The following is a 24,324-nucleotide window of genomic DNA, read 5'->3' on the forward strand; positions in this document are numbered from 1 at the left end:
AACAGGCAGGAAGTGAGAAGGAGAAGCATCAACTTCCATTGTGAGCTCCTTCAGCGGTTTGCTGTAGATCTGTTCCAGATGAGGTGGATGCACTACTGCACACGTTATCAAACCTAACGAGGATCCGTGTGTAAATAATTCAGCAGGGTGTTTGTTACCAGATCATCCTCACTGCCCCAGCACGAAAGCCGGACTACTGGGTTCACATCGATGGGACTTTTTGCAGTGAATGTCAGCTGTAATCTCTTCAGTATCCTCTGGAGCCTGTCTCAAGCACTCCTGTCCCATCTGCTCGTGTTCTGTGATACAGGGCTTTACAATTAACGCCATGCAATGCTGCACCGATCAATTGATCCGCCATATTGTCTGCTAGAGCTGTTTGTTTTCATTAAGCAGATACATCACATGATTAGGGAGAGTTTAGGAGAGCAACAACTTCATAGGAATAAACTTTTTACAGATGTATAGACAGGGTATTTTAATACAACGGAATTAATTAACAATGTCGATCCTAACTGGCAAATGATCCAGAACTGCTACCTATTATTTTCCCCAGTATTAAAAAAAATATGTTATCTCTCACTAATCCCTATTTTTTCCTGTCTTGACATTAATAAGGGGCGCACAGTGGCTTAGTGATTAGCACGTTTGCCTCACACCGCCAGGGTTGAGGGATCGATTTGCATGTGCTGAGTTTGTATGTTCTCCCTGTGCTGCAGGGGTTTCCTTCCGGGTTTCCTCCCCAATCCAGTGACATGCATGGTAGGCTGATTGGCATGTCCAAAGTGTCTGCAGTGTGTGAATGGGTGTGTAAATGTGTGTGATTGTGCCCTGTGATGGATTGGCACCCTGTCCAGGGTGTACCCCACCTTGTGCTCTATGCTCCCTGGGATAGGCTCCAGATTCCCAGTGACCCTGAAGGATAAGTGGTATAGAAGATGAATGGATGAATGAAATTAATAAGACAAATAAGTGCAGAGTCTTCTGTACTGAACACTCACCTGTGGCAGAAAACTTACTATTACAACGCGCTAATACTGGAGACTCCGTTCATAAATATTAAATAAACATCTCCTTACAGGAAACTTCACCATTTCATCAACTGTTTATTTCTTCATTACATAACAACACATTTTATACTCTGTTTATTATTAGTCTTGGATTTTGTGGCGCGTTCCTCCACAGTACTGTAAGTCTCTGTGAATTACTATAGAAACAATAATGTGCTTTGGTATAAGCAGTAATTAACTAAACCAAATCAATATTTGATGTTGCCACCAGTTCTCTTATATATGTTTGTCCAAGCATCTTGTAGAATTTCATCTGAAACATTTCATCTGGAGGACTGCTTTTGCACTCGCTTCTGTTTCTGCATGTAAAGCTAGACCGCATCCTTTATGGTTTTTATATGAAAAGTGCTCCATTAGTTCCTTCTTTATTGACATACAAACATTTCTTTTTAACATTTATCTTTTTGAAATATTTGGAAGTCTAAAATCTTTGAGGGGGGGACCCCTTTTGTACTGACACAGTAATGTAGACATCATCAAATTAAAAATTTGTATTAAAAATTATAGTGCTCAAGCCTTTTGATACAGTACTTTAAATGTTTTCTAACACCATTTAGCTTTATGGGTGACTTTTTTTTTCTTTTCCTTTTTCCACTCAGAATCCATGGAAAAAACTAACTTTTGCACTCAACTGTAGAGTATGATCTGTTAATATAAGTTCAGGTAATGCTGACATGCACAAATTTATTTAAACACCCATCTACTCATTGCTTTCAGCGTCATATAAACAGGAGCAGCTGACGGGTGCAGAACAAGGCCAGGCTTGCAACAGTGTGTCAAAGGCATGCAAAGTCAGCAAAGCAAGAACACTGAACAGAAACATACAGTGCTCGAATGCATCCATCAGCTCTTAGTTAGTGTACACATGTTTGTCCTTCATAGACTTAGTAACTGATTAATTGTGGATGTTCTCAGAAAGAAATAGGGAAACGAGATTTCCAGGAGAGGCTTTATTAGAAAAAATAAGACGTCATTTTTAAAATTTTTAAAACGATACACAAACTTACAGATAGTTGTAAAGACATTTCTCTGTAAATGACTGTTCACTTTGTGATTTCTAATGCAGCTGAACGGAACTAACTATACCTCAGGCATTCAATGCGATGTCTGTTTCCAGCTGTAGAACAAATAAGCCTCTGTATGCTGTTATATTACTGTTATAACAAGCTACATTGCCATGCCATTTCATACACTCTTAAAAATAAAGGTGCCTGAAAAGGCTCTTCAGAGCAATGCCATAGAAAAACTGTGGTTACTGTGGTTTTGTTTTCAGTACCTCAAACTCTGTTATTCTTTAACCATTTTCTTGGAGTAATGAGATCACCCAAATCTTTTTTAGTGATGTACAGGACGATGATTTAGATACATTTTTGATGATGGAAGGTCACATTACCGTCAGTCAGTTTATCGGCTTTGGTCGGGAAAAACAGCGAATGTAAGTGTTTAATGACTGATATGAGAAACAAACGAGGAAGTTAGTTTTGTGAAGATATCATTTGTCTGCAATTTGGTTGAATGGCTGATTTTGCGAAAATGAACTGAATCATCATTTTCCACATGGATCCTTCTATATAATGGTAACACTTGTGGTGTGGAACCAAGACAAATGGTTAACGATCCAGTAATCAAAGGCTTCTTTATGACACTAAAAATGGTTCTTTTTGGGAATCACTCTATAAACCTGTTCTGGCACGTTTAAGAGTGCGGGCAGGGCTATGGGTTCCAGTCACCAGGTTCTGCTGTTGTACTTACAGGAATGGTTTCAGCAACAAACAACAAAACAATCAAAAACAAATGTTAATTTTTCTCAAAATGTAGTTGAGAAGCCAAAGACCACTTTGATGGCTGATGCCTGCTTCTTTAGCTTTGCACTGAAGCTAAGTGCCTAAGTAGCCAAAAAGTAATGGAAATCTCTCACTCGTAAAGTCTTTCTAATGTGATCTAAATGCTGTAATGTTTGCCATCTCGACCTAACAAAATTACTTTTTCCCTTAGCACAATTTAATGAGTCCATGCAGGACAACAAGAGGTGGATGGAACTGCACCCAAAAGCTAAGATAATATATAGTTCCAGATGATGTTTGAAGCAAGTATATGAAGTTCTGGGCATGCATTTACAGTTTAGGACTTCCTTTACTCATTAGCTAAATTGGCATTGTAACTCCAGTGTAGGCTTGTGCGCTACTGATTTTTTCCCTGTTTCCGATTTACAGAAAGAAAAAAAAAGATTTAATCATCCAGAATCAGTGGCCTTAAAAAAAAGACATGGAAACAACCATTTCCAACATGCCAGGGTTAACGAGAGTAGGGGACGATGTGACATTAGCCGTAAAATCGGGAACTGCTTGGTGGAAGTGACAATCAATACTCAATGGCTGAAACCTGAAAGTGGCGTTTTTGACCATTTTTGGCTGAAACATTTCAGTGGTGTCCATAATAAATATAGTTAACTGATCTTACATATGTAATTGTTTAATATGAGGCAAGTTCGGTTAAGTTCAATACACTTGCGCAAATCATTAATTGTACTATACCATAGTCTGATGTTAAATTTGCTGAGCTCCTATACAAAATACATACATATAGCTGGAACAAACGTCATTGAATATCATCAGTGTATTATCGAGCAAATCATTAAATCATTATCTTGCACAAGCCTCCATTGTGTTGGACTTAGCATTTTGTCAGCATCTAAGACACAAAAAGGCCTCCACTCAATAAAACCTTCTCACTGGGTTGGACATTGTGAGCATGACACACTATTTTCTGTCAGTAAAAAAAAACAAACAAAAAAAAACAACCATTTTGACACCTTACTATAATTCTACACAGGGAAAAAATAAATTTGTCCAAACAAAAGGAGTAAACGTCCAACATCAAATATCTGTAAGTCTGAATTTTGGTGAATTCTTTCCCTAAGACAGTACAGTTGCTTAGTTTTACATTTAATGCCCATGATATGCAAATACTTGTTATGATAATTAATAGACTGACCAAATGTCTGGTGTTACAGATTAATAGCTTAGTAGCTTTGCGCTGTGCAGGCATGAATTTACTAATTAAAATAAGGAAAGGCAACATTAGGTCAAAATTAAGACTGGTCTAAGCTAACGTTCTGCCGTACCTAAATCACTGAATATTAGGACTGATCAAATAATTTACTGCTGCCTCCAACAAACAAACCATAAAAGAGAGTCACATATTAATAATAGGAAGTGGTTCAGTGTAATTCACTGTGTGGCACATCATGCAAAATGAAGAGAAACCTACCAGACTCCCACACACACAACAAAAGATCAAACTGCTTCTGTATACAGCAGTGACCAAATGAACCTGTGCGTGTGTGTGCGTTTTTTTTTATTTATTTTATTTTTTACTGATACGTGTGAAGCTAACAGAGAACTACCTCTGAAAATGAATAAAAAGAATGACCTTGTCAAAACACATTGCTACTGGCTCATTCTCAGCTCACATTCTTAACAGTACGATAATTAAAAGATACACAGCGATAGTCGCCTTCTCACATAACAATTAAATGAAAAGTGTTGTGGCCCCATGATACCACATGAAGAGAAAAATATCAGCAGTGTATCGATTCGTTTGAAATGAAAACATTCTGTACAAAGCAGATTGACGCGCAGACTTGCTGAGCGTCGTTAAGGAGGTGGAGGAGGGAGCGCATTGCTCACCTGGAAGCGTGTCTCATCTGAAATCCCATACTGCTCCAACGGGTCCTATCATAAGGATAAGGAGTCTTTATTGGTCAAATATACATTATAGCACAGTGAAATTCTTTTCTTTGCATAACCCAGCATGCCAGGAAGTTGGGGTCAGAGCGCAGGGTCAGTCATGATAGGGCGCCCCTGGAGCAGAGAGGGTTAAGGGCCTTGCTCAAGGGGCCCAACAGTGGCAGCTTGGCAGTGCTGGGGCTTGAACCTCCGACCTTCCGATCAGTAACCCAGAGCCTTAACCGTCAAGCCACCACATAATAGTAATAATATAAGCCATCATCAAGAACAAAACCAAACTGGACTCAGTAAAGCAACCTTTATGAAAGGCACAATATAAATTATTACTATTATTATTATTATATCATATGTTAATAAACACTGATTTGGAAAACTAAAAACTGGACATGGATATAACTGTATTTGGGGAATCAGTTGAATCACTGAGTGTTAGGGACTCGTCCTTTACCTTGCCAGTCAGTCGATGGATCTCAGATCGATAGAAGATGAGGTTCTTGCGCATAAACTCATAGCTGCGGGAGAAACAGATGTGGCAAATTGGAAACATTATGTGACCGGCACGAAGTGTGGGCAAAAGGTAAAACAAACAAACAAACAAAAAAATTTTTGCAAACCTGGCTTTTACAATAGCATCCATCCATTCCACGCATTGCTCCCGAGAATTACATTCAAACAGGTACTTTCTCTCAGCCTCATCTAGGAAAGCTGATGACAGAAAAAAGAAAATGCATGGAAGTGTGTGTGTGTGTGTGTGTGTGTGTGTGTGTGTGTGTGGAATAAAAGAAAAACTGGGAACAAAGGTCTGTTTACTTAGAAAAGGTACAAGCCAAATCAAATACACACATATGCACATGCACCAGAGTATGTGGCATACATGATTATTTATCTTTCATCCATCCATCCATTTTCTACACCATTTATCCTACACAGGGTCACCTGGAACCTATCCCAGAGAAAATGGGGCACAAAGTGGGGGGATCCCCTGGACGTTGTGCCAACCTATCGCAGGACACACGTCCACACAATATGGACAATTTGGAAATGCCAATCAGCCTACAGCACATATCTTTGGACTGAGGAAGGAAACTGGAGTACACCTAGGACACCCCTAAAGAACGGGGAGACCTTGCAATCTCCGTGCACTCAGTGAGGAGGCAGGATTCGGACCCCCATCCCCGGAAGTGTGAAGCAAACATGCTAACCACTAAGCCACAGCGCTGTTAAATACACGAATATGAATAATGGTCAGACGGAGTTGATGAATTGTCTACAACAGCAGCTCTGACAGTCGCGCTTTATAATTTCTATTGTTACAACTTACACAGGCACTCATATGGCATAAACGGATTTTTTAAAAGTATGCAACTGTCGACACGGTGAAGTTTTCCGTAAGGAGATGTTTGTTTACGGAATTTATGGAAGGAGACTTCAGTGTCAAAACTTGTCAAAGACTGTAAGATTATTTTTTCTGAGAGGGAAAAAAAGAGATGCTGGTGAAGGAAACCACGGTTTATGCAAGCGATAACAGGAGCTAACTTGTTTCACAGACATTCCAGAACATTAAACTCATTGATAAACCGATTCAAAAATTTGATGTGTTGTTCTTTTATTAATAAAATAGTAGCAATCGTTAGCAAACGGCTGTAGTATAAGAGGAATAAAACACTTTGGGACGTGCCGGTGCTGTTGTGAAAATGTTCGGCTTCAGCGCAGTCACACCAGCCCATCGCTGTGTTTTATTACCAAAAGCTTTTCAACGTATTGTTAAAGATAATGCCAATAATAATAATAATAATAATAATAATAATAATAACGATGCAGAATATTTTACTCACTGATGGAGAAGGCGAGATCATTTTCTCTTTCGACTCTACACTGCTCCAGAAGCAAAGCCCCAATTGGCTGCAAATATATATAATTCCCAGTATTATATACATATTTGAAGCAAGTCAGAGGTTTAGGAAATAAATGTAATCCTACTAAAATAACACAGGAAGCTCAAATTGTCACCTCCTCCTCATAGGTGCGAAAGTAAAACAGGAAATTGACTATAAGCTTGACGAGTCTCTTCTTCATAACTATGAGGAAGAAAGAAAGAGTCGTTGTTATAAACCAAACAAACAAACAAACAAACAAAGCAGATGTACAGTGCAGGAGGATGTAGATAGAGAGATAGATCATATAAAACAGGCTTGTGTGAGCTCACATCTTACCGTCTCCTTTCTTCGGTCCCTTCATGCTCAGCTCGGCCGCTCTCTCTGACGGCTGGCGGCTCAGGAACACCAGCTCTTTCTCATTAAACCGCATTATAAGCTGTGTCTACTTCTAACTTCCTAACAGCTCGCTAGCTAGATGATTAACACGACCATCTTGCTAATGTTAATGTTAGGATGATTTGATTTAACTTAACCCACTCAGTTTACACGGCGATCTCCAGAGATGATCCTTCTCAGCTGGATTATTCCAGTTCATCCATTTTGCTCGCTATTCCACTGATTTAACCATCGGACATATTTCTCTATAAGCACGGATCATCCATTCTGCTCATAAAACTCTACTGTTTTATTTTCTCCCACCCTTGCTCGCTGACAGAATCTAAAACCGGCGCCTGGGAAAACTTCCACCCTGAGAGCACACGAGCCAACCCGAGTCTCCTGAATCCATGCCTGACTCAGACCACGCATGCGCAGAATGATCACGCACGAGTATCTGCGGCCGCGACCTCGTCTGCACTGCGCATGCGCACAATTTTCCCAAACGAAACCATTTTGATTGTAATGATTCTAAATAGTTTAAGGTAATTGCAATCAAAATGTTTTTTTTTTGTCATTACACTCGTGTAAGGAAACTTTGGAATTATTTTTTGCTAGATTTATAATTGATAATATTGTCCCCACTTTTTCTTTGTGCTTAGGAAATGCTTTGTATGGAATGAAATGGAATGTATGGAAGGAGACTTCAGTGTCAAAACTTGTCAAAGACTGTAACGGTATTTTTTTCTGACATGAATTAGAGAGGGGGAAAAAAGAGATGCTGCTGAAGGAAACCACGGTTTATGCAAGTGATAACAGGAGCTAACTTGTTTCACAGACATTCCAGAACATTAAACTCATCGATAAACAGATTAAAAAGTATGATGTATTGTTCTTTTATTAAAAAATAATAGCAATCGTTGGCAAACCAAACTGATGTAGTATAAGAGGAATAAAATACTCTGGGATTTATTTATTTTGTCATTGCACTCATGTATGGAAACGTTGGAAGGATTTTTGCTAGATTTATAATTGATAATGTTTTATTTGGTCTTACTAATTTCCCCTCTAACAAAACATAAGAATAAAGAACATTATATTATTTAATTTAATTGTAATTTTCGCTAAATATCATATACATTAATTTAAATATAGTAAGCATTTGTTCAGAAAAGTTTACAAGGCCGTTACAAGGGTGCCTAGAACAACGACAAACTGCAGTAGTACAAAAATAGAACAAAATAAAAAATAGGGAAAAAAGAAAACAATTTAATCGGATATTTTCTTAATAAAAACAGGAATAAAACACTACATGAGCCTTTAACATGGTTATATAAACGTAAGTGTTTTTGGTAATGTTCTTTCCATAGTCCTGCATGATTTAAAATAACTATCCTTTTTTTTTTTTTTTGAAACAGTAAACTTGGATTGAAATCTCATTTATTCGATTTGTGTATAAGAAGCATACATTGAACAGATATTCCACTTTTTGTTTTGCATTCACATACCACACACAACATCATTTCTACGAGTTGTTTCAAATTTTATTTTTGTTTAAATGTTTTCCTAAAAACGTTAATCAAGTGTATCCAGATGTTTCTATGTCCTTTGAACGTAATAATCAAATAACACTTAAAAATGAGGTAAATACCACATCGTAAAGGGCAACAAATATCAACAGATCTGATCTTACTTTATTTAGAGTTATATAATTTCATGTTCCGGTTGTTCAATAAAGTTTTATATGTCAAAACAACAGGAACAGGAAACGCACCGTGTAGCGCATGCGCATTGTGTAGGTTACGGCGGCAAGGCGCGAGGTGGACGTTGAGGTACCTAAACAATAAATATTAACAAAAACTTATATACATTTGTTATAATGTACCTATATAAATGTTTTTATTTTATTTAAAATAGGCGATTAAAGTTGATGTTTGGATATAATTTCACGGAAATATGTAACGTTAACTGGCGGCTCTGGATGAATAGAGGTTAGCTTGCTGCGATAGCCGATTAGCCGCAAACACAGCGCGTGAATCCAAACGCCTCCTAATTGAGCATGTAGTGCACTAAATAGGGCGCAGGGAAGATGATTATTTTCGCTTTGTAGAGCAGCTAGTGTGTAGGAGTTTTTGTTGGATGGGGTTGAGTCCTTTCAAGTTTTGTATGCTTACCGGGTTGTCATCTTAGTTATATTATTTTATGCAAACTACTTTAACTATGCTACAAATAGTAGCACACAAATACTAGAATTGTTGATTCCCCCCCCTATTGTATCATATTTGATATAAAAACGGAGCAATTTTGATTCTTTGATTCAAACACTTCAGTTGAAACCAAAATGTCTAGTTGCTTTGTTTTTCCTCTGTATACAATAGTACGACCTTGTGTGTATACATGCTTTATTATTTGTTTGTGATTAATTTGTCTCTCTTGTGGTGAGTGCAGCACTGAGTGAGTTCTGACAGAGAGAAAGGCTCCAGTCTTCCTTGGTGATTCCACTGCTCTGTAAAGATGGACTTCCAGCACAGAGCCGGTGGAAAGACCGGCAGTGGCGGGGTGGCTTCGGCCTCCGAGAGCAACCGGGACCGGCGAGAACGCCTGCGCCAACTCGCTTTAGAAACCATAGACATCAACAAGGACCCTTACTTCATGAAGAACCATTTGGGCTCTTACGAGTGCAAGCTGTGTCTCACACTTCATAATAACGAGGTACGATTAGAAAAACTAAATTTATTAATCTACTTTATTACCCATGTTGTCTTATCCATATTTACTTGATTCTGAACTGTTTCTTTAGGGGAGTTATCTGGCTCATACACAGGGAAAGAAGCACCAGACTAATTTGTAAGTGTACAAATAGCATCTCAGTGTTTACCTATGAAACTTATTTTCCAATAAGAGCACATTGTGTTTTATTCCTCATATACCATAGCAATTTGCCTTTTTTATATATACTTTTCTAGTTACATTAACGGTTGTTAATAAAAAAATGACGTTATTTTCTGTTATCGTAGGTCTTATAACAACTATAAACAGTCATTCCTCTACACTCGCTCTTTTTTCTCTCAAATTAATCAGGCACAAAAAAAAAGCAGTTTCTCATGTTACCGAGAGACCGGAAAGCTCAAAAAAGCTCAAAGCTCCTCCGTCCTGAAGACTTTCCTGTGGTGGAAAACATTCTGTTAGATACCGCTGACACTGGAGACTCCTTCCATAAATGTTAATCCTCACTGAAAACTTCTCCATATTAACAATTGTTTTCCTTAGTTAAATAACAGCACTTTTAATAGCCTTAAATTATTGTGGCGTGTCTGCCATATAAGCCCCTCTTAAGGAGTTGCTACTGTAAAAATGAAAACTTGAGTGCATTAAACTGGCAGAGCTGCTGTTATTGAAAATTAATCAACACCATCTGAACGATCAGATTTGGGAATTCATCAGCGCTGTGTTACAAGATATAATATGGATACATATTATATCATGAATTACATCACAGTACACTTTTCTTATATATTGTATGCATCGCCTGTACTTTTCAAACTCAGAACAATTCAGTTTCTTACAATTTATGCATATTAAAATCTACACACACTTTCACTCATTAGTTCTTGCATACATTTGTCTTGCACTCTATCTCTTATTTATTTATTTATTTATTTATTTATTTATTTATTTATTTATTTATTTATTTTCTACCCTTAACCCTGTTTATTTTTCCTCTCCTAGAGCACGAAGAGCAGCTAAAGAGGCCAAAGAGGCTCCGGCCCAACCAGCGCCTGAGAAAGTAAAGGTGGAAGTGAAGAAGTTTGTAAAGATCGGGCGACCAGGTTACAAAGGTACAAGCCCAGACCGCTGTAATTGTAATTGATGCAATATAAAATGTGTTTGCTGTCCCTAGACAAAAACATTTTGTTCATTCTGTTGTTTTCTTCCGTCATTAACAGTAACGAAACAAAGGGATCCAGAGATTGGTCAGCAGAGTCTGCTCTTTCAGGTACTATAATTGGTACTTCAGTCTACTTTGAAAAACAAACCTGGTACAAAGTGTTAGTTCTGACACTGATGCACATTGTGTTTTTTTTCCTTCTCTCTCTAGATTGACTATCCTGAGATTGCAGAGGGAATTGGACCCAGACACCGCTTCATGTCCGCGTATGAGCAACGTATTGAGCCTCCAGACCGTCGCTGGCAGTATCTGCTTCTGGCAGCCGAGCCCTACGAAACTATTGCATTTAAGGTCTATTTTCAGTCATTAATATTCCCTTTAGTCAATAATCATTATTAAATGATTTTCATAATGTATGAGTGATGTCAGAACATGGCCTGGCGTAATACAGTACATGGCCAAATGTACCAAAAATAACTACATTTGTGGACACACCCATCACACCCATATGTGGTTCTTCCCCAAATTGTTGCTACAAAGTCTGAAACACACAATTGTATAGAATGTCTTTGTATGCTGTAGCTTTATAGTTTCCCTTCACTGGAACTAGGAGGCCCAAACCTGTTCCCCTGTGCACAAAGTGAGCTCCCAGAAGACAGGGTTTGTCAAGGTTGGTGTGGAAGAATTCGAGTGTCCTGCACAGAGCCTGACCTCAACCTCACTGAACACCTTTGGGATGAACTGGAGCACCTCACCTATCCTCTTGTGAATGAATGATCACAAATCGCTACACAGCTACACTCCAAAATCTATTGGAAAGCCTTCCCAGATGAGTGGAGGTTGTTATTATTACAGCAGAGCAGGAATAAATCTGGAATGAGATGTTAATAAAGCACACATGGGTGTGATGGTCAGGTGTCCACAAACTTTTGGCCGTACAGTATATGTTTTTATCTTTTGGTTGCTATCTTGATGTATTGGTTAAGGTTGGATGATAGGGTGATGCACTAAGCTATCAGTGCTGTTCAGCATGTAATCGGCGCTACTCCCTGACACACAGTGACCACTCATTTGTGGAAGGAAAAAAAGAAAGAAAATTCTAGACAGGCATGATTCTCTTCTCTTAATCTTGTATATGAAGCTAATATTACCCAAAATAATGTTTACGGTTTATTTATATTTGCTTGCTCTACAAATAAGAAAAATGACAGCTGTGTAACAGAAATGCATTTTAAATATAAATTATACGTACAAATTATTTAGCAAAGGGTGAACAGGCGACTTAAATAAATTCCTTAAAATCATCACATGAAAGTGGGGGGGATAGGCTATATAATGAACTTATTCATGAGGTATGTATCTATAGATGAAAATTGTTCTTAAATTGAACTTGGATGTTACCACAATTGAAATTGAATTAGATGTTACCACAACTGATTTTTTAACAAAAGAATATAGTTATTATTTTAGATATCAATCCTACATCTTGATCATATCTGTGCAGTTGCTTTCTTATACATTGGGGAATAATAATAATAATAATAATAATAATAATAATAATAATGCTTTCTTTCTCTGTATGCTTCAGGTCCCGAGCAGAGAGATAGACAAATCAGAAAGTCGCTTCTGGACTCACTGGAACAGAGAAACGAAACAAGTAAGAGTTGGGAAGTGTTTGTTCTCTACCGGAGTTGACACTGATTCTCTTTCAGTTCCATTTGGTTCCTCTTTGTGTATAAATAAAGTTGATTGGGAAGTGTTTGTTTTCTACCAGAGCTGACACTGATTTTCTTTCAGTTCCATTTGGTTCCTCTTTGTGTATAAATAAAGTTGATCAAATTCAAAGTGTAATGTTTTAGTCCTGCTTAGTGTTTCACAAATATGACCTGCTTTTCCCGTTTTTTCCCCCTCTAGTTTTTCCTTCAGTTCCATTTTAAAATGGAGAAGCTTCTGCCTCAGCCTGGCGGACAGGCAGCTCCTGCCACCATCAAGCGCCCGCCTCCTCTGATGACCGGCCTCGGTGCTCGACCGCCCACTGACGCCATGCCCCCACCACCACCCGGAGGAATTCCAGGGATGCCCCCCCCTCCACCCCACGCCCCTCCACAGATGTCCCATGCCTCTGGCATGCCTCCTCCTGGTGCTCTGCCACCCCACCTGCGTCCACCGTTACCTGCTGATGGACCACCAAGCAACTGAGTGTGACGCTTAGGAGTTTTTATTGGATTTGAGAGGATTTTTTTTTTTTGCAGGTTTCTGTGAACTTCCTGAATCGGTCTGATTTTTGTATATAAGAACAGTGGGTGTGCATACATCAGGTGTGTGGGTTATTGTTGGTATTTGTATAACTGCATTCCTGCTCAGATTAGAGCAGCCTCCTGTTGGATGGCTTGATCTTCAAGCTCTACTCTACAGTTTAAAGTATTTTCTTTGTTTATTGATATTTCTGATGTGAAACCATCTCAGCCACCTCACCCTAACATCAACAAATTGTTTGTAGCTTTTTTTAAATTTTTTTTTTATATATATATATAAACGATTATTAAAATCTTATAGTGGTTCATGTTTTCTCAAGTGCTGCTGTTTTTGTTTGGTCTGACCGTTCTGGGTTGCACTCTTGTTGCTGTGTATCTAACACACCCGATGATAATGTTCAAAAAGTCATAAATGTGCTTACAGTCCTGCATCGGGTATAAATGTTATGGTAAATGGTCTGAACTTATATAGCGCTTTTTTTTTTTTATCTAAGCAGTTCCAAAGCACTTTACACTGGTTCTCGTTTACACACACGCACACCAATGGTAGCAGAGCTGCCATGCAAGGCTCTAGCTTGCCATCGAGAGCAACTTGGGGTTCAGTCTCTTGCTCAAGAGCACTTAGGCATGTGGAGTCCTGTGGGCCGGGAATCGAACCGACAACCCACTCTACCACGCTTTACCAGGCAGCAGTACATAAATTATATATGTGCCATTGAAATAGCTTTTGATTTGAAATAATTTGATTGTAATATCTTGAAGGCTGGTTTCAATAAGATGTACAGTAGCTGTAAAGAAATTAGAAAGAAATTAGGTTCTGACAAAATCCAATAGGATTATAAATACCCTATTTAAAATGCACTCAGAATCTGATACAAAGTTAGTTTTTGACACTTGGGATGTAGTGGCGTGAAATGTCAATAATGTGAGCAATCAATAGAGATATTGGCTAGCAGTATTTATACGTTTATGAAAAGATTAAATATGAGTTATAATTGATGCACTGCTTTAGAACTGTTATTTTGTACATTTATTTAGTACACAAAATAATGTGTTTTGTATAACATGGAATAGCTAATGCATTATTATACAACAAACAAATCTTAATGCAGGTATGTGATCAATAAATACTGCCTAAAACTAATAATAGGTGAGCCAGTAGTGCTATATTCAGTATAGATCTAATATCGTTTCACAAAGTGATGTTAATTCCAGCTAAAGGAAAAGATGACAGCTCTACAGTTTCTGGATTGATCCGGAGTTTCTCCATGTACTCCATCTGTCCATGTGGATTTCCTCTGGGTTCTCTAGTTTTCTTCTACCTCCCAAAAAACATGATGGTAGCTGAATTGTCTGTTATGTTGCTCCTAGGTGTGTGTGTGTGTGAGAGAGAGAGAGAGAGAGAGAAAATGGAGTCCTGTGATGGAATGTATTCTTGCCTTGCATCTAGTGATCCTGAGATTGCTTTGGATCCACTGTGACCCTAACCACGATAATGCAGTTACTGAAGATAAATGAATGGAAAACGATCATGTCCTAAAAACAAAGCTGGTTCTAAGATTAACTGTGTTGATTTTCCATAAAGTTTATTTAAACAATGTTCCCAATTTACCAAAAAATAACTAAATAGCTAATGTTTTTTTTTATATGCAACCTAGTGAAAATTTTATTGCATTGCAAATTGATGTATTATTGGAAACATGGATTTTTCTATTCATTTTTTATTGATTTTTTTTTAGATCTGCATATCTGCTCATTATTAAAAGACCAAAAGCTTTTCAACTTCTTGATCATCTGAACATCAGCGAAGTAAAGAACTCTACCATACAATCACTATAGAGCTACATCATTAAAAAAAATAAATAAATCAATCAGACCAACTCAAATTAAGAGCTCATGCCTACCTGAGGAACCTTTCATTTCACCCCTAAGACATCACCTTAAATGAAAAGAAAGTTCCTTCTCCTAATTCATCTAGTTTTACCAGTAATCTACAGTCAGTGAAAAATTAAGTACACCCCATGGGGGAAAAAAATTTGGACAAGCAAACATTTGATCCTCTTTGAAACGGTGCCTATTAATAAAGTTGATACACTATCAAATGGCATTTTGGAAAATTTGGAAAATTTTGTAGTAATTTTTCCAATTAACAAAACAAAACAAAACAAAAAAAAAACAACAGATCCGTCACATGGAAAAAGTAAGTACAACCCTACATTTATCACACCTTCAAATCCATAAAATTAGAATCAAGATTTTCAAGATTGTGTGTTGGTGATTAGAACCTGTTTAGGGAGTGCAGGTGGAACCTGTCTTATTTATATCTATCTCATATCTAGTGTCTGGTGTTCCCTTTGTTATTGAGGTGTGTGGCATCATCATGCCAAGATCTAAAGAGTTCTGTAACCTATTTTCAGAAAAAAAGGTTGTGGATGTCTATGAGTCTGGCAAGGGATTTAAAAAGATCTCCAAATTATTTGAAATACATCATTCCACTGTAAGGAAAATAATCTACAAATGGCGCAGGTTTCAAATGACTGTCAATTTGTACAGGACTGGCCGTCCCAGTAAATTCAGCCCAAGAGCAGACCATCTGATGCGAAAAGAAGTCTCCAAGAACACCAAAATTTAATCACAGGATCTGCTAGTAAGTGTTGCAACTGTTGGTGTAAAAGTGCATGCTTCTACAATCAGAAAGAGATTGCACAAATTTGACCTGCATGGGAGGTGTGCCAGGAAAAAGCTGTCTGAACCTTTGCGGTCTAAAAAGAACATTAAAACAAAACTACAGTTTGCCAATGAGCATATAGGCAAAGACCAGGCCTTTTGGAATAATGTGCTCTGGACAGATGAATCAAAGATAGAGTTGTTTGCTCACAGTACCAGCAGACATGTTTAGTGCAGACCAAAGACAGCTTTTCAGGAGAAGCACCTCATACCAACTGTGAAGCATGGTGGTGGAAATGTTACGGTTTGGGGTTGCTTCGCTGCCTCAGGGACTGAACAGCTTGCATTCATTGATTCTAGGAATCCTGTGTCATATCAAAGAGTGCTTGAAGATAACATGAAGCCATCTGTCCAAAAGTTGAAGTTGAACCGAAAGTGGATCTTTCAACAGGGTAATCATCCTAAGCACACTAGCAAATCCAGCAAGGAATGGCTCAAAAAGTAGAAATGGAGGGTTATGGAATGGCCTAGTCAAAGCCTGGATTTGAATCCCATTGAAATGTTGTGGGAGTATTTGAAATGGCCAGTACATGCAAGAAAACCCTCAAACATCTTGCAAATAATGGAATATTGCATGGAAGAGTGGTCAAAAATTCCAGCAAGCTGATGTCAGAGATTGGTAGACAATTATGCAAAACGTCCACAAGAAGTTATTTCTGCTAAAGGGGGCAGTAGCTTCTGAGGCCAAGGGTGTACTTACTTTTTCCACAGAAAAATATCACATCTGTTGTATAAACTATTGAAAAAGCTATTTTTCCTTGTGGTTTTGTTCAAGTATATCAACTTTATTAATATGTTTGCTTATCCAAATATGTCAAAAAAGCCATCAATTTCCATGGGGTGTACTTAATTTTTCACATGACTGTACTCACCATCTTCACTGCCTTCTATATAGCAGCACTTTGCTTTATCTTTTAATTCCATTTCTAATTAGCTATCTTCTTGCTCTCCTTCATTATCATCTTCTTTTCCGCCCTCTCTTCTTCTTCCATCTTCTTCTCTCTGAGACTCTTCATTTTCTCTCTTTGTACCTTCATGTTCTCTCGACTCTTCTTTTTGTCCTGTCTTGCTTTATCTCTCCGTGCTTTAAATCTGCCCTCCCGTCCCTTCAGAAGTTTCCTGTCTGGTATGGCTTTGTGTCTGAGACCTCTAGTAGCTCTTTCTCGAGTCACCTTCCTTGACTTGCCTCGTCTGCTTCCTTCTTCATCGTCATTATCTTCATCGTCACTCACCCACCAGAAAAATGTGTCCCACAGAGACGTCTCCGGCTGAAGGTTAAGAACAAAAAGATGATCACCACATAAAGCCTATATACATATATACATATATATACACATATCTGTGTGTGTGTGTGTGTATATATATATATATATATATATATATATATATATATATATATATATATATATATATATATATATACACACATACATACACACACACAGCTTGTTTTTTTTTCTTCAATTAAATAACCTGACACTCATTTGTAAAGCCTTTCAGCTCTGAGTTTTATTTTATTTCATATAATTAATGTGTCAAATAAATGTGTCCATTTGTATAGATGAAACACCTACAGGACTTTTAAGTCTAGTTAAGTGTTGCTGCCATAATCGGCTCACATAAGCATTGTATATATTATATTATAAACTGACAAGCAAAGGATGAATATTTATTGATGCCAGTACAACCACTTTGGGAAATGAAGAACCCATGAGGAACCCTTTTTCTAAGAGTGTAGCTGAGTGGTTAAGGTTCTGATTTAATGACTGGTACTTAACCCTCAAGTGCAACTCTTCTAAAACATTTATTGTAATGGAGGTGACATGAAGGAGGTGATTGTGAAACATGACAACCTTAAGAATCTAAGCCAAATTGTTCAAATGCGAAATATAAAATTATATTTGTGTTTGTTTGTGTTGCTCAGTGTTCATATTTCCATTTGTTTCATGCACTACCAATAAATGATTTGCAATAGCGTGCCATATTTTCTGGAGTTGTGCTTGGAGAGTAAAGAAAAATGCTTTGTTGTCCCTTTTTTTGCCATTAATTGACTAGTCTAGAAATAATTTTTAAACCATATACAAGGAATTTTAAGATGTTTAATGAGTTTGTATTAAATAAGCTTTAGACGCATGTTTTCTTTTTTGTAAACCAAATGAAGGTCACTCTGAATTCATCATGTGTGGCTATAGACAAAAGTATGAAGAATATTGTACCTCAGGTGCTGGTAAGCGATATTTCCTCAAAGCAGTGTGCCTGACGTTAAGCACAGAACCTATGGGCTCTAGATCTCTCCCATCTTTGCGACCTCTTAGAAACTCTAAGAAAAAAGAACAACACTCATTGCCATTGTCAATTGTCATACATATATGTATAACAGATTAGTTTCCAGCAGTTCGGTGATTTACTACTGGGGGAAAATGTATTTTTGAGAGCAATGTTGGGATGAAGTCTTTAATTGTCAATGTGGAAAGAAATCTGACAAGAACATTGAGCAAAAGACACACAACTGTGCCATGTAACAAAAACTAAAACAAATATGAGAAGTAAAAGGGATTTGTAAGCACAGTGTAAGCACGTTGCACTCACCGTGTAGCCTTTGACACCCTGAGGAGAGGACCAGAATAGTGATGGCTATGAAAAGGCAGCGGTTAAGCGTCACTCCCTCCCATGGTGCCTCGATCTGGGCCACGTTCTGAACAGACAATGACTTTCGCAATGACACTGTGAACAAGAGGTGGAAAGGAGACGTGTTATTAAAAAATGAGATTATTGGTATATGTATAATAGTATTATTGGGATGGCAAAAAAATTAAAAGAATGAAGACATAAATAGTTTGACAAAAAATTACAAGACTGAAAAATTGTTAAAGGAAATCAGGGATCTAGAAAATTCTGAATTCAGGATGAAAACTAAACACAAATATATACTTGTATAGTCTACTTTATGCAGAACTCTGAATTCTCATAGTAGGTCCATGAAGTATAGCCAGCGTCTTTAAAAAAATAAAATAAAAATGTTGTTACAATGAATTATATTTATTAATGAGCTCTTATAGTTATTAATCTGTTAGATTGGTTGAATTGAATGGGTTTAATCCAAACTTCAGTAACTCATACCATAAATGCCAATTTGGATGTAATATGTTCTTTGGTGGAAAAGGTCAAGAATAAAAAGCTATTCTGGTTCCAATCTTCTTCTTCTTTTATTTGCTCCCATTAGGGGTTGCCACAGCAGATCATCCGTCTCCATTATGGAAATCCAGGTTTTATGATCCAGATATTTTGATTTGGCACAGATCTTATGTCAGATGCCCTTCCTGACGCAACCCTCCAATTTTATCTGGGCTTGGGACTGCCATTGAGAGTGCCGGTCATCCCAGTGGCTTGATTTGGTGCCCAGAAGGGGGTTCAAAGCCACAATCATGAGATTAAAAGTCTTCTGCTCTACTGGCTGAGCTAGCCAGGCACCTATTCTGGCTCCAAAATAGTATGTTATACATTTTATTAATCAACATGTTATTTGAATAGTTGGATTACATTCTTAAAATAAATCTGTAGTGAAACTGAGGTGCCCCTGGTTTGAAAAAGTTTGACAACCCCTGCTCTGTAGAAAGAAAGATGTCCAAGAACAAAGTTGGTTATCAGTGTATTAGCAAATGTCCATTGCATCATCCTAAGTAGCTAAAAAAAAAAAACCCTTCTAGTTTTCATGCATTATTAGCTTTATAAATTAAACGCCCTACCGCCTCTTGTGACTGGAGACTCACGAGGTAGAGACTTTGGGATCTGCTGGATGACTAGAGGTTCCTGTTGTGAGCAGACAAGATCATGAATTCAAAAGAATACTGGTGGATTTTATTGCTACTGCATTAAAAATGCTTCTGTAGGAAACTAATCTTTCATTATCAGGATGCTTTTCTGTCCATGTAGAATGTAGCTTAGAATTTACAGTAGGGACAGGCATGTCTCAGCAGTCAGGACTAGTTCAGAGAGAAATCAAATTACACCAAATAACTCAATCAGCCAAGAAATGATTGAAACCCCAAATCCATTCTGTAATATACACAGACCAGCTGATTTGGTTTAGGACACTGCGTTACGCATTGCAACCTATAAAATGAGCAAAACATCACACTGTAATGTCTAGCTTAATCAGAGTTCAAAATTCGAACAAAATTCTAAATTCTTCCTATTATTTTACAAATATTTTAAAATCATTTTATAGCTTGTTTTTAAAAAAAGGCCATGTATTTATAGGCCATCTCTCCTACACTACTCCCTGCAATCACACATTTTTAACACATCCCTGTCCAACGGCACCTTCCCTAACTCATTTAAGCAGAGCCGGGTTACCCCACTGCTTAAAACCCCCAAAAAAAACACTTACTGTAACTGCTGCTGTTGACAACAACAGACCTATCACCTTCCTCCCTTTCCTGTCCAAAACCCTTGAAAGAGCTGATCCTCCTGTCAATTCTCTCCAGTCTAGGCATTAGGAATGGCTCTGCGCTGGGTGGAATCCTATCTCTCGGGCAGATCCTTCAAGGTATCATGGAGGGGAGGGGTGGTTGAATCTCAGCAACTCACAACTGGGGTTCCCCAGGGGTCAGTTCTGGATCTACTGCTCTTTTCTCCTTATACTACATCTCTGGGGCAAGTTATGAAGCTTCTCATATCACTGCTATGCTGATGACACTCTATTTGTCCTTCCAGCCTGAAGATCCATTGATCTCAGCATGTATCTCTGACTACCTGTCTGACATCTCAGACTGGGTGAAGGAACGCCACCTTAAGCTCATCTTGGCAAAAATGGAGCATCTCATCATCCCTGCCTGTCCCTCAATCAACCACAACCTCACTGTACAGCTAGGTTCAGCCACAATCAAGCTACCAGGACAGCCAGAAATCTTGGGGTGACGTTCGATGACCACTTGACCTTTACAGACCACATTTCAACATCTGCACAATCCTGTAAATTCATTCTGTATAACATCAAAAATCAGCCCCTGTCTCACTGATCATGCCACACAGCTACTAATCCAGGCTCTTGTTATCTCAAAACTGGACTACTGCAATATATTTGTGATATATTTGTTGGTTACATTCACCTAGGTAAATCAGGAAAGCTTTATTTCTTTTTTTTCTGTGATAGTGACCAGAACATTGTTCATTTCACCTCTTTTCTGTTAGCATGCAAACATTCACAGTGACACCCACTCACACTCACCTCTCTCACCCTTCTTTGTGGATACATTTCTGAAAAAGATGGGATGAGAATTAATTAATAATTTGGGAAAAGTCATACTATGAAGAAGTGAAAAGAAGATGCAGAAAAGGAAGTGGGCTAACTTTAAAGTGTTTGTCATGCTAGCCGGTGTCCTGTTACAATTGCTTTGTGACTATGCTTCAGTATGTGTTCAGTGTTGGTCATGGCCACTGTGGTGTATAATTAGACACACAGGTGGTTTTAGGACCTTAAATATCACTGCTGCTTTAAAGTGTGAGAAGACAAGCAGCATTGTTTCCCTTTAACTCCTCAGGACAAGTCCACTTTCCTGCTTAAAGGTTTGACAGGAATTCAAGGCTAGGTTACAATGCTTCTGTTTGCTTCAGGTATTAAAGACCTATTTAACATTTACTATGCAGTGCTAAGTTTTTAGTAGTGGTCTGTAGAGAAAAGATCTAGCGGATGCTTGGGGTAAACTAGTACCAGGCCGATGAGATTGTCTGGGATGTTTCGGTTGAGGAACATCCTGTTGTGTTGCCCCAAGCTCTTCCTCAAATGTCTCAAATGTGCTCTCGTCCATTCTGTGATTGATAAATTGAGAGAGAGAGAGAGAGAGAGAGAGAGAGAGAGAGAGAGAGAGAGAGAGAGAGAGATGTTTATAGTTAATTTTGTTAAAGAGCACAAGTTTAGACAGATGTCAAATCACCCACAAAACAAAGCAGGTAAGGTCCAAGTCAAGTACAAAGACTATATGATGCTAAACAAATTGAGTCAAATCCAGAAAGGGAAATAACTGATTTGTATGTGTGGTGGCCTTGGAAAACCCTTCATATGATGAAAGTGTGACATTACTACTATATGAAAACTAGGTTTTGCTGAAGTGAAATGTGTTTCTCTATTACATGTATAGTTATAGCATTTAAAAAATCTTATTACATCACAGACACTTTGACAGCTGGTATCTGATTACAAACTGATTGATTAGGCTTGTGTTTGTTTTGCAAATACATGCAGAAAACCTCAACTTGATCAAATCTTAACACTCAGTGTGTGAGTAATTCCCACTTAGCTAGTAAGGTTTTTCACAATGCAGCCACAGTGCCATCCACTATGTTTTCACAGAATGCCAAATATACTTATTAGGGGAACTCTGGCAACTGTAATGAATTTTTGCTGAGTTTTTACACTGTATAGTCTTGCCTACCGTTCTGTGTTGCACCATGGTCGAGGAAAAATGACATTTCGTTCCAGTGTATATATGATATATAAAGGAATGACAATAAAAACCCACTTGACTTGAATTGCAGTAGGTATCATTAGTATTGTTGGAGTCATGCTGTTTTAATGCTGAAGAAAGACTGGTTAATCACGTTACACATCCATAACTTTGATGTCTTGCAACTGGCCTCTTTTATCTGGCTTGAAATTAAGCCATGAAAACCTTAAGTCAGGTTTAAATTCAAGAGTTCAATACTCAGTGCTATTTTTTTATCTTTATGTCATATTCTGGTCATACATTATGATCACTCTGTCATACACTATGATCAAACTAAATTTACTCTTCAAAATCACACCATTTTACCATCTACTGATTAATATTAGTATTATTGGGGTTTGCATCATTTACAAGATGGAAAGCTGAATTGTCATTAATCACCAAAACCCCAACTTTGGTATACGGGTTGAAAACCACTTAGCAGAAACCACTATCTCTCATGGTTTTGTAAAAAAGATACAATCATTTTGAAGATAAAAAGTTACTGGTTTAAAACATCATATAAAAATTTCAGGTAAATTTTGAGCAGCATCTTAAGCAAATCCAGCAAAATATTCCACATTGTTGTTTACATAGATTAATAGCAAGAAACATAAGACTGTGTACAGAGTGGGCAATATGGCAAAAATATCATATCACGTTATTAGAAGATATTTTCACAATACAACAAATATGTTATGATAGTTCTTTTGGATGAGGTTAAACTTGGAACACACAACAACAACAACTATTTAAAAAGGAACAAAGCAGAAAATGTTAACATCCAATCAGCTTCTTTCTCTGAGTTACAATGGAGTTGGTCATTATTGTAAAAGTCCTGACAACCACAATACTCTCTGAAAAGTGTTATAAAATTGTATCAGTAATTACAATATCAGGTCATACCGATCGCCCCTTTATATATTACAAATACTCATCACAAACCATTTCATAATTTCAAAAAAAAAAATCTTACTTTGTCACATACTTCGGATTCATAGTTTTATATCTAGGTTTTTATGGTCAACACATGAACAAACCACACAGTGGTGTAGTTCCTGAAACAGGACCATTGTCTCTATACACTCAGAATCCCACACAGCGATAGAAGAACATCTCATTCTGGCCCAGATTATGAGGAACCTTTGCCCTTTCCAGAAGCACATAAGACTTACCTGACTAGACATGAGGAGGAGTCAGCAAGGAGGAACGGTCACCAAAGGCTTTAGAGTCATGGTCCTTCTGAGGGACATGCACATACCCACACACTCGCTCACACTCGCTCACACGTCTGACAGCCAAGAACAGGTGCAGAGAGATGAAAAAGCCAAAAGCCAGGAGGGTCAGGCTATAGAGGGTGGCTGCTAATGCGTACCACAGTGCTTCCTGATGCCAGAATAACCAGCGCAGAGGGAATGAGCTACAGCCAACGATGATGCCAAACAGATAGAAATAACCTGCGTAAGCCACATGTGCAGATTTTAGTTTGACAAAGTCGCATACACTCACAATCAATTCCAGAATCACAGGCACCTTTCAAGGAAAAAAAAATGATTGTATGAAATAAACATTATATGTAATGAGTTGAATTTGTGACATCATTTCAACATTTCAAGACACCAATTTCCTTTCCTCTAACCTTTAACACAAGGTTTCAAAATCTTTTTTTTTTTGTTGCAAGAACCTCATATTGGAAATAATGTTATTTTCTCTCGACATGCCTCAAACCTTAACATTTTTATTAAAAAAATAAATAAATTTGTAACTGCTCTCAGTCAGCAGAAAATCAGATAATAGTTGCACATATATAAAATCTCCTTGTCATCCATCAATTCAGAAAACTGATCACAGACTATTCAGTTGATTTCCAACATAAAATAATAATCAGTAAGACGTT

General features: G+C 37.8%; 3 protein-coding genes across 3 annotated transcripts; 1 reads left to right on the forward strand and 2 right to left on the reverse strand.

Moving 5' to 3' along the window:
* Positions 1-4,447: 4,447 nt before the first annotated feature.
* plekhj1 (pleckstrin homology domain containing, family J member 1) lies at positions 4,448-7,564 on the reverse strand. Its single transcript, XM_053651553.1, has 6 exons — positions 7,033-7,564; positions 6,830-6,897; positions 6,655-6,721; positions 5,434-5,524; positions 5,268-5,331; positions 4,448-4,804 (listed from the first exon to the last, which is right to left on the reverse strand). The coding sequence occupies exons 1-6, from the start codon at positions 7,124-7,126 to the stop codon at positions 4,727-4,729; spliced, it is 462 nt and encodes a 153-aa protein (XP_053507528.1). The 5' UTR covers positions 7,127-7,564; the 3' UTR covers positions 4,448-4,726.
* A 1,275-nt stretch (positions 7,565-8,839) lies between these two features.
* On the forward strand, positions 8,840-14,763 carry sf3a2 (splicing factor 3a, subunit 2). The gene is made up of 8 exons (XM_053652011.1): positions 8,840-8,903; positions 9,520-9,783; positions 9,872-9,918; positions 10,801-10,910; positions 11,019-11,068; positions 11,171-11,311; positions 12,549-12,617; positions 12,875-14,763. The coding sequence occupies exons 2-8, from the start codon at positions 9,586-9,588 to the stop codon at positions 13,157-13,159; spliced, it is 900 nt and encodes a 299-aa protein (XP_053507986.1). The 5' UTR covers positions 8,840-8,903; positions 9,520-9,585; the 3' UTR covers positions 13,160-14,763.
* Positions 14,764-16,868: 2,105 nt separating this feature from the next.
* LOC128624389 (uncharacterized) lies at positions 16,869-24,056 on the reverse strand. The gene is made up of 7 exons (XM_053652012.1): positions 23,603-24,056; positions 21,656-21,753; positions 21,173-21,201; positions 19,689-19,752; positions 18,532-18,666; positions 18,159-18,262; positions 16,869-17,210 (listed from the first exon to the last, which is right to left on the reverse strand). Exons 2-7 carry the CDS (start codon positions 21,750-21,752, stop codon positions 16,869-16,871), a joined length of 771 nt encoding a protein of 256 aa, XP_053507987.1. The 5' UTR covers position 21,753; positions 23,603-24,056.
* Positions 24,057-24,324: the final 268 nt, after the last annotated feature.

This window comes from Ictalurus furcatus, chromosome 20 (genome assembly GCF_023375685.1).
Source record: "Ictalurus furcatus strain D&B chromosome 20, Billie_1.0, whole genome shotgun sequence".
Classification (NCBI taxonomy): Eukaryota; Metazoa; Chordata; class Actinopteri; order Siluriformes; family Ictaluridae; genus Ictalurus; species Ictalurus furcatus.